General features: G+C 46.9%; 1 protein-coding gene across 1 annotated transcript in view; it reads left to right on the top strand.

The window, feature by feature from the left end:
• Nucleotides 1-7,706, top strand: part of Plekhm3 (pleckstrin homology domain containing M3) — a 135,099-nt gene extending 127,393 nt beyond the window's left edge. Inside the window, exon 7 of the mRNA XM_051153950.1 lies at nt 7,451-7,706. Within this exon, the coding sequence (XP_051009907.1) occupies nt 7,451-7,628 (178 nt within the window). The 3' untranslated portion in view covers nt 7,629-7,706. The remainder of the gene's footprint in view (nt 1-7,450) is intronic.
• Nucleotides 7,707-13,855: the final 6,149 nt, after the last annotated feature.

The raw sequence follows: 13,855 nt of genomic DNA, 5'->3' as shown, positions 1-13,855 counted from the left end.
TGCAGATTTAATACCAGATATATTAGTTTTCTCCAGATTCTCCTGCATTCACATCAAATTTGTTGTGCTTTTAAACACACCCTAGATGGCTGATTTCTCTCCCAGGCCACAGATTAGCAGGAAGGACTTATTAAGCATTTGCACAAAGGATGATGGTGAGTTAATGTCCCCAGTAGGGTAGCAAAATTAACAAATGAATTAATTAACCCTTGTTTGCATTCTATTTTGAATCCAGATTGTAAGTAAGGCTTTTGTAATAGGCATTAGCCAGGCTTAGCTGACAAACTCAAAAGTCCAGGAGCAAAGAAAGCCCAGTGCTTTGTGGGTTGCAATCAAGGAAAGCTCTTCCTTAATTAACTCAGGCTTAAAGGACAGATAAAAGCATCATTACAGGACATGCCAATTGTCTTTCCAAGAGTTGAGGTGTGTGCTGAGTAACCTGAAGAACTATGTCACTGCCCACTGTAGGGGCCAGAATCAAGTCCAAAGCTTGGGGCCACAAAAGCCACCAGGGAGTGTTTTACATTATATTCACTAACTTATAGACAGACTTAATAAACATTGAAAAATAAATAATGCCTAACTCAAAGCACAGTGATTTACGGATTTTAATAAGCTAATTTATGTGTGTGCGCGTGCGCATGCACACACACACACATACACACTTTCACCGTCACACCACATTGTAAACAAAGAGCCAAGTAGATGTCTATTTTAAATTTCAAAAGGAAGGGTTGGGGGATGGGTAGAAATCACAATGGGCAACCCCAAATGTGTTGTAATCAAATAGAATACTCTCTCCATTGTACTTGTATACATTTTGTACTCTCTGCAAGACCTTTGCTCTACTAACCAAGATGTCCATATTTCTTGTTCTCATCCCAGTCCTGCTGACAAATAGAGGAGTGTTCTGACTGTCAGATTTCTGGTCAGCCTAGAATAATGTCATCTGTTGGCTGACAGTGCCTAGGCCACTGCTGGCCTCACCCCATTCATCAGAACCCACCCATAATCAGTTTGTTGCTAGAATTGTTTATCAACTTCTCATTGTTTTAAACTTTCTACTGCCCCCCAAAGAGTGGCCCTAAGTCTTCTTATTTCTTACATTGTATTTTATTCATTTTACCTTAGGACCTTTAATAACAGAGTCTGTGTATTTTACTGAGCAGCATGCACGTGCATGATGCATAACGTGTGTACATGCACAGAGACACGGGCCTACTCATGCATGAGACTGGCCACTTTCCTATTGAAGGAAATTATAGGGTTTTGTTTTTTCCATTTATATACCCAATGACAGGAGAAAACAGCAAGCCAAAACATTAAAGTAACCAGGCTTTGATAGCTACTTCAGGAAAAGACTTAAATAACCTTCTTGCTCTATTGGAAAAGCCAGTGATAGCTCGTGACTGTACAGGGTGCGTTACATAGAAGCCATACTCAAGATGGCCCTGGCGTGTTGATAGTGTGCACTCATTTCTGCTGCTCACCCTGTTCATCACAGGCTCTGAAGAGTGGAAATGCACCGAGGCTCTGTACTGCTCGAAAGGCCTGTCCTTTGCTTGTCAGAAAGCCAACAAACTGAAGCCTGCGTTTTTATCCAAATGAAATATCTGAGGCCATTGCCTGGGCCAAAAATAAAAACACAGCAGGAGGAGACCCTAACAGGAATGAGGAGAAGCACTGTAGTGACCTCCATGGGGGCAGTGTCCTTTAGCAGCTTCCTGTGACCTCCCTGTATGCAGTTGGTGTCTGGAAGCAGGCAAACGAAGCCATGAGGCCTGTCTCTAATTGGTCTCACGTCATCAGCATTCCAGAACAGGAAACAGTCTGCAGCCAGGAATTCTTGCTTCTTTGCCATAAGATTTGAGAAGCAAGCCTTTCCCCTTGAATGGCTACAGCTCAACTAGTTTGTAGCAGGTTTTGGCTCTTGGATTCACTAGCAACAATAAAACGTGTCTGTTCAGTCTGAGGTGATTAGATTTCTAGACTATGAATGTCTCACTTATTTGCCATGGGCTAATAAGATAATTTTTAGGTCAAAATTGTTCATAAAATGGGTAGTCTTATACCAAGAAATACTTCCTAAGAAGCAAAATATGATTTATATTGCCCAAAAAATAGTGGGCAATTCCTATAGCTCTCCCAAAGAAAGGTGCACATATAATTAGTAATATTCCCTAGAGCTTGCTTCCACAGCAGCAGAGCTCCAGGTTCCTTTCTACTCCCAGTGTGCTGTGTGTCTAGCACTGGCCCCAGCCTGCTCTTCACGGGCGACCACAGTGCAGCTCTGAAACTGTCTATACTCTCATGTAACCTATCTTATAGTTTACTTAATACAAACAAATGAGACTAAAAGGAATGTAACACACCCCTTATTACTGGCCATCTCATTTAGCTTTTCAGTTTAAGACTTTGTGTAAAGGAAGTAGCCAGTGCTTATTGGCACTCATTCCCCCACAGAGTGCAGGGAGAGGAGAGTCCAGGTACCAAATAGCTCCTACTACCCACCCTCGAGTCTGCATATTGGAAAACACTTTAGATGCTGTCTAACCAAAGTAGCATGGAGAATAAGCTCCAAAGACAAAGTAGCTTCCCCAGTGCCCTGTGACATACTCAAGCCAAGCTGAGCCAAGACATCAGGCTCTAGTGTTCTCACCATGCAGAGGCAGCCTCATGGATGCTCTACTGCATTGCTTTCACAGCTGATGCTGCTGAAGCAACTTCACAGTTCACAAAAGCTATCTTTTTATAAAGCATATGCAAAAAATTTTTTTTCTTTTTCCTGGCCTCATGGTCTAGGTAGAGCACAAAGGTATAGAAGATATTGCCCAGGGAATCTGATTGAAAAAGCTAGTAAGTGCAGCTGAGAGCCAGCCGACAGGACACAGTTGAAAAGCCACTGTGAGGTGGTAAAAAGTGGAACTACCGAGTGATGCACAGTGTTCTATCGTGGGCATTTATATCAAGCTTGATTTGATTTTACCTTTTTAAATAGAATCTCAATCTTCCACCCTTCTTGCCTCTGCCTCCCTGTACCATATCTGGCCTTTGACCTTTCTCTTTCCAGTGCTGAGAATCAAACCTAGGGTCTTGTTGGCTATACTGTCTACCACTGACCTACATCTAAACCCTTTGACTTTTAAATGATGTTCTAAATAACTTCAGAAACAACAGCATAATCAATATTTGTTTGGGTATTTATCACATGTGTTGTTGAAAATAGATTGTTTTGAGAATGACACGGATAAGAGTACTGAATTAGACCTTGTTGGTTGGCAAGAATATAAGCCAGCAGATGGAAAGGGTGCCCTTTAACACCCTGGGCACTCCTCTGTGGTTTAATTTCAAGATAGTTAGGGCAGTGGTTCTCAGCAGGTACTATTCTTACCCCCACAGATATTGTCAGTATCTGGAGATATTGCTCATTGTCACAGCTCGGGGGTTAGGGAAGGGTGGTGCTCTGGCTGCTGGGTGGAGGCCAGCATCCTCCAGTGACAGGACAGCTCCTTGCACTGAAGAAAATCCCACCCAAAGTATCAGTGGTGCTGGGCTTGAGACTCCTAGATGAATGAAGCAATGGGTGCACAAACAGGAAGGAAACGGGAAAATCCACTGCATATCTTTGATCGGTAGCAACCGCGTCTGCCTGCAGTTGCATCCTGTAAGACATGTTGTTGGTGGTGGCTTACTGCAACAGCAAGAAAGTGCTCTTGCTGCTTGGCCAGGGGACTCAGACATATCGACACTGGCCGCCATTTGATGTGGGACCTTTCCATTTCATTACCTGTTGCGGTTTTCAGATGTTTACAGTGGTAGGTCTGCCTCACATTAAAGACACACTCCTGAAAAGTTGGGTGGGGTGAATCCTGCTTTCTTTTTAATATGGAGAGGAGAGTGTCTGTCAAGGTGCACATGTGTACTTGGTGCATGTGAAGGTCAGAAGATCATTCCTTGGAGTCACTCACTTTGGTTTGGTTTTGTTTTTGTTTTTTCGAGATAGGGTTTCTCTGTGTAGCCCTGGCTGTCCTGGAACTCTCTTTGTAAACAGGATGGCCTCGAACTCACAGTGATCTGCCTGCCTCTGCTCCCGAATGCTGGAATTTTTTTTTTTTAAGATTTATTTATTTATTATGTACACAGTGCTCTGCCTGCATTTATGCCTGCACCCCAAAAGAGAGCATTAGATCATGTTACAGAGGGCTGTGAGCAACCATGTGGATACTGGGAATTGAACTCAGGACATCTGGAAGAGTAGTCAGTACTCTTAGCCTGTGAGCCATCTCTCCAGTGTCCCACCCCTATACGCACACACATTGCTTTTTGAGACATGGTCTTTCACTGTGGTCTAGTAGTCACCAATTTGTCTAGACTGATGAGCCAGTGACTTGCTGAGATCTTCTAGTCGGCCTTCCTGGGGCTGGAGCTATAGGCTTGTGCTGCCATATGGGGGCTAGGAGTCAGTCCCGGTCCTCAGCACAGAGGGTGAAGCTGCAAACACCTTACCTACTGAGCCATCTTCCTAGATCCTGACATTATTCTCTAGACTGAAAACAGGGAGCATGGTAGGAGGAAGCTAACAAGTGATCGTCTGAATTTGGGAGTGCCATTGATCCCTATACCCATACCACAGTCGAAAAAATGCCTCCAGGGTTACAAATTGTTAGAAAATAAGACTTGGTTCTGTTTTGAACTCATTAATTTCTTTATCTCACACTTTTTTCAGTTACTGACCTTTGGCTAGACCAAGCAGGTGCACTGGTCCCCCATCACTCTGTAGGTGCTTTTTGCACCAGAAATATCTGATAAGACTCCATCTCTTCCCTCACTGCAGGCCTGGTATCAGCAGAGATAAGGGAGTTGGCACTGGAGAACTGGGTGCTTCTCTTATCAGTCACTGCCTTTGGACCAAGTCCCTGGCTGTAGAAATCCATGAGCAGCCGTGAGGAAATTTATTTGATAAAGCTACCATTAGTGTCATTTAATGATAGGAACGTACAGAGGTGCGACCCAGTGGGGACAGAGACACTAGGAGACCTGGCTCTGACCTTCATCCTGACTGGCAGGAGCCCAGAAGGTAGGGAAAGGTGACCCAGCTGTGTACAGCACAGCCAGTGTCTAGGAGGAGGAGCAGAGTCACCTGTAAGGAGCTATATCGCTTCTGACTGTAGGGTTCTTCCACCTGCATTTGCTCATTGTGTTCTCACAGCAACCTGAGGGTTAGGAAGGGAAGCAACTGGCTCATCAAGAAAGTAACAATCCGGCCATGATAGCTCAGCTACAGGGACATTAGTGACCTGACACTGGCATTCTGCCTCAAGGATCTGTGCACCCCCACCCACCTGCCACCCACCCCACCCCCATCCCTGCTTGTTCATATACTTGCTCAGATAGCCAGTAGTGTGTCCACAAGTGGGAGCCTTGGCTGGTGCCAAAAGCTCTGGGTCCCAGTGACAACTCTAACTGTAGCTCTCTGTGTGCCCAGGAGATCACTAGCCCTGTGGGAAGCATAGCTTTCTGCTCTGTGAAATGAGGGACTTGATGGGGCTGTCCAGGCCACACAGTGACATATAGGTGAAGTCAGGCTGCAGGGAGGCCTCACAGAACTGCCCGAGGGGCACAGCTTATCCTCTGCCAGGAACTGCTGCACACTTTACCCATGATCTCATTCAAGGCCTGCAGCGCCCCAGCGTGCCAGCTGCTGTGTTATCTCCACTAAGCTGATGAAGACACTGATGCTCACCAGTGAGGTCAGTTGCTCTAGGGCATCTTCTAGTCTGGATACTACACCAGATACCATGGGCTGGGTGGCTCAGAGGTGTGGATCTCACAGCTCTGGGGCCTGGAAGGTTCTAGCATGGTGCTAGCAGGTTAGGCTTTGATGTGTTTTTTTTGTTTTATTTTGTTTTGGTTTGCTTTTTGGTTTTTGTTGTTTGTTTTTTGTTTTGTTTTGTTTTTTTTTTTAGGTGGGTTTTCTTACTGGCTTACTGATGGCCTCACATAGTGCACAGGGATGAGAGATGCCAAGACATTGAGAAGCTCTGCTTCTTATGTTAAGGACACTAGGCCAGTTGGACCAGAGACACACCCTTACCTTAATTAGTAACTTAGTACTACCCAAATACTCTGTCACCAGGAGGAGTCACCTTGGGAGAGTTGAACTTTTTTGTTTATTTGGGGGGTAGAGGTTCAAGACAGGGTTTCTCTCTGTAGCCTTGGTTGTCGTGGACTCCCTTTGTAGATTAGGCTGGCCTCAAACTCACAGAGATCTACCTGCCTCTGCCTCCCTGAGTGCTGGGATTACAAGTGTGCACCACTGCACCTGGCTGGGGTTGGACTTCTTTATGGGAACCCCAGGAGGACACAAGTCAGGATACAGGAACAATTTGCAGTTCCTCATCTGATGGGAGAGCTGAGCTGGGAGCAGGAAGCCTTCTTCGGCCAGCTCTTCACTAGACCTTCCCAACAACCCTAACCAAGTCACTGCCTCCTCTACAGGGCACAGGTGGGTCATTGGGAAGATCCTCCTTGGGCCAAGCCACTGAGTCCTGCGGGTAGAGTGCTATGGGTAGAACATTGACATATTAGGGAATAGTATCCTGAGATGCCCCAGACCCTAAAGACATGTAACACCAGCCCACGGCGAGACAGGATGGAGTAGGCAGCCCCTGGGCTCCCCGGATGAGGTGAAAGTGCCCTTTCCCTGCTCCTGGGTGGGTAGCATGGGAGCAGCCAGGGCCACCAGTCAGTACTGAGGACCTCACAGTGAAAGCAAGCTACAGAGACAGACTCCACTGCAGACTTCACTAGGCCAGACAAGCATCCAGTCATCCACCTGGAATGTCTCCTCCATAAATTACCAAATCTGCCCTGTCGGTGAGAAAATGTTTTCTTTCCCACTCTTCCTTGTTCACACTTAGGTCATACAGGTAGGTTTTTAAAGGTGGGAGGATTTTTCTAATTTTAAAAAGCACACAGAGAATGAAAATCTACCATTGTACCTTCCCAAACACACACACACAAAGTCACTAAGTCAAGAGGGCTAAGGCAGAAAGCTCCGCATACCAGGTGCTGCTGCCAAGGCTTACTACTGCCCAGACAATAGGTTACATTCCCTGCTGTTCACCCTGGAGTTGGTACCCTTCTTTCTCTGTGGTGGAGGGGACGCTGGCGCACAAAGCCTCCTGCTGCCCATTGTCACCAGGTCAGTGTTGACTCCCCTCCACCCCAGCCAGTGTCTCATAAGGCTGGGTGCAATCACAGAAAGCTTGTGTCACTAGTGAATCTAACATTGAGCCTTTTGAAAACAGACAGCCCACACCTCTCAATTATGCCTCTTCCCCAGGGCAGGGCTGTCCAGAGGAGCAGAGAGTGCCCCAGGCGTCACCGAGGTCCCACAGGCCTTGCGCTCTGCAGTGTTGCTCATGGTTTCCATGGTTGGCTCTTGCAGGTGTGAGAGCTGTGGAGCTGTCTTCCATTCTGAGTGCAAAGAGAAGTCTGTCCCCTGCCCGCGGTGCGTCCGCCGGGAGCTGCAGAAGAAGCAGAAGTCCTTCTGGCGGCAGCTGAACGTGGACGAAAGCCTGGAGGAGGCATGCACCATGTTCGAGCTGTCCTACCAAAACACCTGACTGCAGGCCAGGCTGCGCTCATCCTCAGCCACCCACGGGCCACTCATGCCCGTGCAGGCGAGCTCTTCTCCTTCAGCTAGCTGTGGATACATAAGTTATTTCTTTATATTGCACACACCTATACGTCTTGTACGTATGCTTTATATAACTCACTGTCCAAGAGGTCCGCAGAGATCTGTGGCTGAACTCTTAGAGATAGCTGACTTACAGTTGTCCACGAACTTCAACTGCTTGCTCCCAGCAGGTGTGGTTTCCACACACTGCTCTGTAGCTCAGACCCCATATGCACACTGGCTCTAAGGGCCAGCCAACTGCACAGGGACTAGAGGAAGCATCTCCTGCAGCAAAGCTTTGGGTTGTTACTGAGCTTTAGCCTTTGCTTGGGGAAACTGAGGTAGGGCCATTGTCACCTGCTTCACAAGGAAATCTCTAAAACACAAGAGTGCTTCCAGGTCCCGGCAGCAGTGAAACAGCCACACCGCAGAAAGCCAGAGGGCCCCTTCCTCCAACAGACAGCCTCAGGAGCACAGCTACCCTGGGTCTGAAGTTAATCCCCTAGTGTAAGGCCAGTCACTGCACACCCTCCCTCTGTTTGCTCAGCACCTGCCTCATGATGAGACCCCAGCTGCCCGCCAGAGAGTGCACGGCTGCCCTACGAGCAGTGCTCCAAGCATGGCATGGAGGACATTTGTCAGTGTTTTCAGGGTGCTGGCTGGGAGTCAACGTCCCAGCATTGTCCTCAAGCATATCAGTGTGTAGCCTGCTAGGGAGAGTGCACTGCTTGCTGTCTTGCACCTTGGGAGAGTCGATGTTTCCTTTCCTAGAGTCAGTCCTCCACAGGCCATGCCTGTCATTTGGAATGTTTTTTTCTCGTTTTCCTTCACGGCACTTTAACCTTTAATCAATCCGTATAACCGCACTTGCTTCTGTATTCTGGGTGTTTGGTTTGTTTGGGACGGCACCATACTTTAAGGCAGGGTCTTGCTGTATATCCCTGGCTGGCCTCAAACTCGTGACTCTGCTGCCTCATGCTCCAGATGCTGGGATTACAGGGGTGTACCACCATACCTGGCTTTACTTATTTTTAATTATTTTATAAGTATTGAAAGTTAAAAATTATACAATTAAAAGTAACATTTTGAAAACTAGAAACATGAACTATTCGAAAAATACCAAACATACATAGAATTAATGAATTTAATATTATTGAAGTAAGTAGAAGTATACATATACAATTGTCACCTTACAGTAACACAAAAGTAACTAATATGATAGGACTGAGAAATGAATCGCTTTGCTCTTTGGAGGGCAGTGTCCTCCCACTGCGATCCCTTTGTGAGAGCCCATGTGGTTGTCACTGTGACCAAGATGGCTGGTAGAATGGCCCTGGGAACCTGGTGGCCAGCATTCCTTCTGCCTGAAGTCTTTCCAAGGCAGGAAAATATGCTCACAAGGAAGCATGTTTGTATGTCTTTGACACTGAGCTGGCGTTGCCCACGCTTCCATCCTTTCAGCTTTTCACTGCTATTCAGATTTAGGGGAAATGCTGGCTCATGAAGAACATGTCCACTTCAGCTCCATGCCGCCCCCACACGCACCAGCTCTTGAAGCTTCTGTCCACTAGGAAACATTCAGCTGACTTGAGCGTTTCACCTCTCAGCCCATTTCCTTTGGCCCCAGACCACACTGTTCAGCACTGCACATGCACTTATTTCCTGGCTACCCGGAAGCTATAACCAAGGCGTGGAACTTGGTAAAAGGCCAGGGGTCCTATTTCCCAGACACCTCACGGTGCCTTTTATAAACTCTTGGAAAGGCAGGCTGACACCCCCTCACTGGAGTGGTAGAGAGTGTTGCACACAAAAGACAAGGGTGGCAAGTCTCAAACACTTAGCAAAATAGGCAAACTGATTTGAGTATCTCCTTTCCTCCTCCCCTTTGTGAAATACAGTATTTATATTTTCCAGCCTCAGAGAAGAGAGCAGAACATGATCTTTCACTAGAGAATTATAGACCTGCTTATTATGAAACAGATGTGCTCCTGTGGCCCGGTGCCTTCTCTCTCCACCCCCAAAGCCCTGTCACTGCAGCTTACTCTGCCTTTGCTGTAATTAATGCAGCCGTGATTCGGACTGCCAGAGAGACCCTTCCCAACACATTGAGCATGGAGACCTGAAGGACAGAGCTCCCCCATCCCCACCTGAGGCTTTCCCTGTGTCCTGCCCCAACTCACAGGTACCCAAGGTCAGACCTAATGAAAGTCGTGAGGGTGAAATCTGGATCCCCACACAAGACACCTGAGTTGTCCCCACTGCCCTCTTAGAGGGCCCTGCTGTATGTGAGCAGAGCTTGGAAGCTCCTGTGAACTTTCCCAGGACATTGCTTTCTGTTTGTTTTTCAAAGGAGAAAAAGATAAGTGCGCTGTCATCCGCAATCTGGAACTGGAGTCGTGTCCCGGCTACTTCTGATTCGATCTTTTGTATCCCTATAGCTTGGTCCATGCCAGCCGTGGGTCACAACAACCATCTCTGCCACCACCACCAGGACACAGTGGAGCCAGCTTAGGAGTTGGGTCGGCCATGAAAATTCAAAATTGCTATTTTCAGCCCAGAATGCCTTAGAGTGCATGAAGGCCCTTACTGTTTTCAGATCTAACAAATTACTTGGTGCAGTGTTAGGTAATTGTTCTACTGCTTAGAAACCATCGAAACAAAAGCAGGCCTGTGGATTTCCACCTCCTTTTCCTGTCTCAGTAAATATCGTACATGTAAAGCATAATGGAAAATGGTCCATTAATCTCCTGGTGCTGCCAGCGGAGTCCAGGGAACCACTTTTCACTAAACAGTCCATTCCTTGGTGTAGCACAAGAATTCCCCCCTGCAAGTGCCAGAAACTCGTGTGTGACACCGTCCAGCCTGGGGGAAGTGTTGGCACCCAACCCCACCGTTAGGAAGCCAGTTCCTAAAATAGACCTGCATTTGCACTGCAGCAGGAAGGCCGCAGAGTGCTCGAAAAGCAGTGACTGTGATGGGAGCGAGTTCTTTCCAGGGCTGCCTGTTCCCAAAGTTGAAAACAGCTTAATATGAAAACCATGTGCTCTCTGCCTTCCCCTTGACTTCATGTGCTGAACAAGGGCCATCTTTTGGGAGCTTTCACGTGTACTGAGCTAAGAGGATAGCCACTTCTTGATTCTTCTATAATAGGCAGGGACAGACAGACAGACAGACAGAATGCCTACAGTGCCTTGGGATTCGCAGGTTCCAATAAAGTCCTGTAATATCCCAGTGTTGTGTCTCCCCTCAGCTGCCCCAAAACAAGGTGTCTCTATCCCTGTGGCTGAGTTGCAGTGAGGTCTGGCCTCTGTGAGCTCTGCTTGTCATGTGTGCACACCGAAGGTGAGCAGCGATGGGTTTCTTTCTGCACCTCCTCAAGGAGGCTTGGCTTCCAGCCCGGCAAGCTCATTCTCTATCCGTGGGCCAAAAGAAATCACCAGACACAAACTACCTATGAGAGCAGGACCATGGTGATGTCACACACACTGAGCACTGACTGCAAAGATGGCTGCCACCAAGGAGGTGGACACCCATTCTGCCGCCACACCAGCCCTGCAGACTAGCCCTCTCTACTCTCCTGTGCTTTATTGAAGTGGCCACATTGGGAACCAAACTCTGACCCTTTGTTAGAATACTGCCTGGTTCCAGCACGGGCTTTGTTTTGTTGTGTTTCTTATGGCGAATAGAGATGTGTGCACTTTGGGGAGTTTTCTGTACTACTTCTCTTCTTCTGAAATAACGTGGAGAATTAGAGATTTGAGACGAAAGGGGAAGAAGCTAGCCCTTCCCTCCTTGGCATGGCTGGAGCCACTGACCTTTCTCTTTAGTCGTCCCTTGGCGCCGACTCCTGGGTGGTGGGCATCTGAAGCTTGGGTCAGTGCCTGCCCCTTTCCACTCGGCCGGCCCCAGGTTCCTACAACCTACATGAATAAGCCCCTCAGCTAACCGAACCAGCACTGACCTCTGTCACAGGACACAGTGTCTTGAAAGTTAAGTCTCAGCACCCAGCAGTCTTTCTCTGTAGGCAATTCTGTCCTTTCTTTGGATTCAAAACTCTCTGATTCAAATTTTTTTTTTTTCTGGTATGCTTTAGTAGGTATAGGACTGAGATTTAAAAAGAAAAAAGAAAAGAAAATCTGCATCACTTTAAAACTCTGGGTAAAAGTGAGAGGGAAATTGTGGGCTAGCCTCTCTGTCATTTGTCAGAGGTTTTATTTAAGTGGGTCTCTCAAGGTCATGGCATAGCCTTCATAAAGTAGACTTTGGTGTGATGGGAGGGAGCCACAGGCTTCTCCGCTGGGATTCCTCTCTGAAGGAAGAGAGGCCACTGGCTGCTCATCATTTCAGAAAGCTGGTTGTTTCCCAGCCCGGATGACTAAGACACCTACAGCAGCTTTTCCGCAGTCGGGTCCCTCTGGCTGGCCATGGAAGCTGCAGTCGAGCCCTGTCTCCTCCCCTGATCCCTCTGCCCTTCATCCTCGGCCCTGGCCTGCATCTGGGACTCAGGCTGCTGAACCACCTAGTGGACAACTGGCCTATGGCTCGTCCTTCCTGCTGTTTCTTCTCCCTGTAGGAGTGCCTTATAGTCTAGTCTAGTCTCTGACCCACTTAAGCCCACAGGACTCTTCAGCTAACTGGACCCCTTTGCTCCTCCCTGCTGGCTGCTCTTCAGTGCACAGCACGCCTGGAGCCTGTATATTCCGTGATGCATGTCAGACCTTCCACCTTTGCTTAACCTGGTGCCTTAACTTCACAAGTAAAGAGAGTCACATTGCAAACACGTTATTTGACTGAAACATCAGTTTCTTCAATACCATTGGCACTTTTACCAGGAAATAAGAAGACATAATCATACAACGTTTTGACCTTATTTTATGATGTTTCTTAGCCACTCTGTTTGCTTGCTTTCATTAACCAAACTCAGGGGAATGTCATGTCACCAAGGTCAATAGGAAAAGAAAAGACAACTAGCCACCCAGAATTGAACGTCAAAGTCTACGAACTTAGATCAAACGTGACACCCACACAAGGATTTCTTTTTTTTTTTTTTTTTTTTTTTTTTTTTTTTTTTTTTTCCTTCTTTACTATATAAAGATTTTTATCTGCCACCTGTGTTCCACGTGGGAAGAGGGAAGCCTGTGGATGCGGGCTGGTGGCAGTGCCTCTGTGTGCAGCCTGTGGGATGCGGGCTGGTGGCAGTGCCTCTGTGTGCAGCCTGGGCAGCACTGAGCCCCCAGAGCAGGCTTTCACTGCTGGGGTTCTGCTCTGACTGTAAACAGTTATTAGCTGTCTCCAGGGAATGGGAAGAGGAGGAGAATGCCACGACTGCAGGTGGAACACAAGAGAGTGGCCATGCGGAAAGTTTCTGTACAGCGTGTTCTCGGGTTCCTGGGTCAGAGCCGAGTCATCCCCCCTCACTTCTGCTCATGCGGTACAAAATCAATTAGGACTTTGCATTTGAGCTGCTCCTTCACTCGGTGTTAGTTTTTAGTAATAGCTAATGTGCTAATTCATGTGTTCTTTGTTGTCTGGGTCTTATTACCTTTTGTTTTGATTAATTTATCCATATTTTTGTTTACATTATTTTTTTTAAGATAGTAACTGTAATAATATAAAATTGAAGTTGTACTGTTGACGGGACGTCTCATTTTTTACAATTATCTGTCACATAATTTAAGTGTACCTGTTCCAATTGTATAAAGTCTCTCCCTCTCAATAAACAATGAAAGTACTTTCTCTCTTGCTAGCTTTATTAAATACTAGTGTGTGTTCTTTGGATTCCCCACCCCCACCCCGGAAAGGGGAGGTGAGCCCTTGGCATTGATGCAAAATCAAGATTTGAGGTTTGTTGAGGATAGGTTATTTACATTTTTGGAGAGGTAAAGCCTTTTTATTCTATTTTATGTATATGAATGGTTTGCTTGTGTATTTGTGTACTACATTCATACTTGTTGCCCATAGAATTCAGAAGAGAGCACTGGATCCCCTAGAACTGGGTGTGCAGGTGGTTGTGAGCCACCAAGTGGGTGCTGAGATCCCAGCCCTTGGTGCTCTTAGCAGCTGAGCCATCTCTCCAAGCCTACTGTTGTTTAAGTTTCTCTAACATGTAAACTTATACCTCTATAGTGTTCTCAGCCTTTTCTATGTTTACAGAAAATATTGTTTGAGTTTGCT

The sequence above is a fragment of the Acomys russatus genome, chromosome 12, assembly GCF_903995435.1.
Source record: "Acomys russatus chromosome 12, mAcoRus1.1, whole genome shotgun sequence".
Classification (NCBI taxonomy): domain Eukaryota; kingdom Metazoa; phylum Chordata; class Mammalia; order Rodentia; family Muridae; genus Acomys; species Acomys russatus.
Note: the sequence above shows the minus strand (reverse complement) of the source record. Positions and strands in the feature narration are given on the sequence as shown.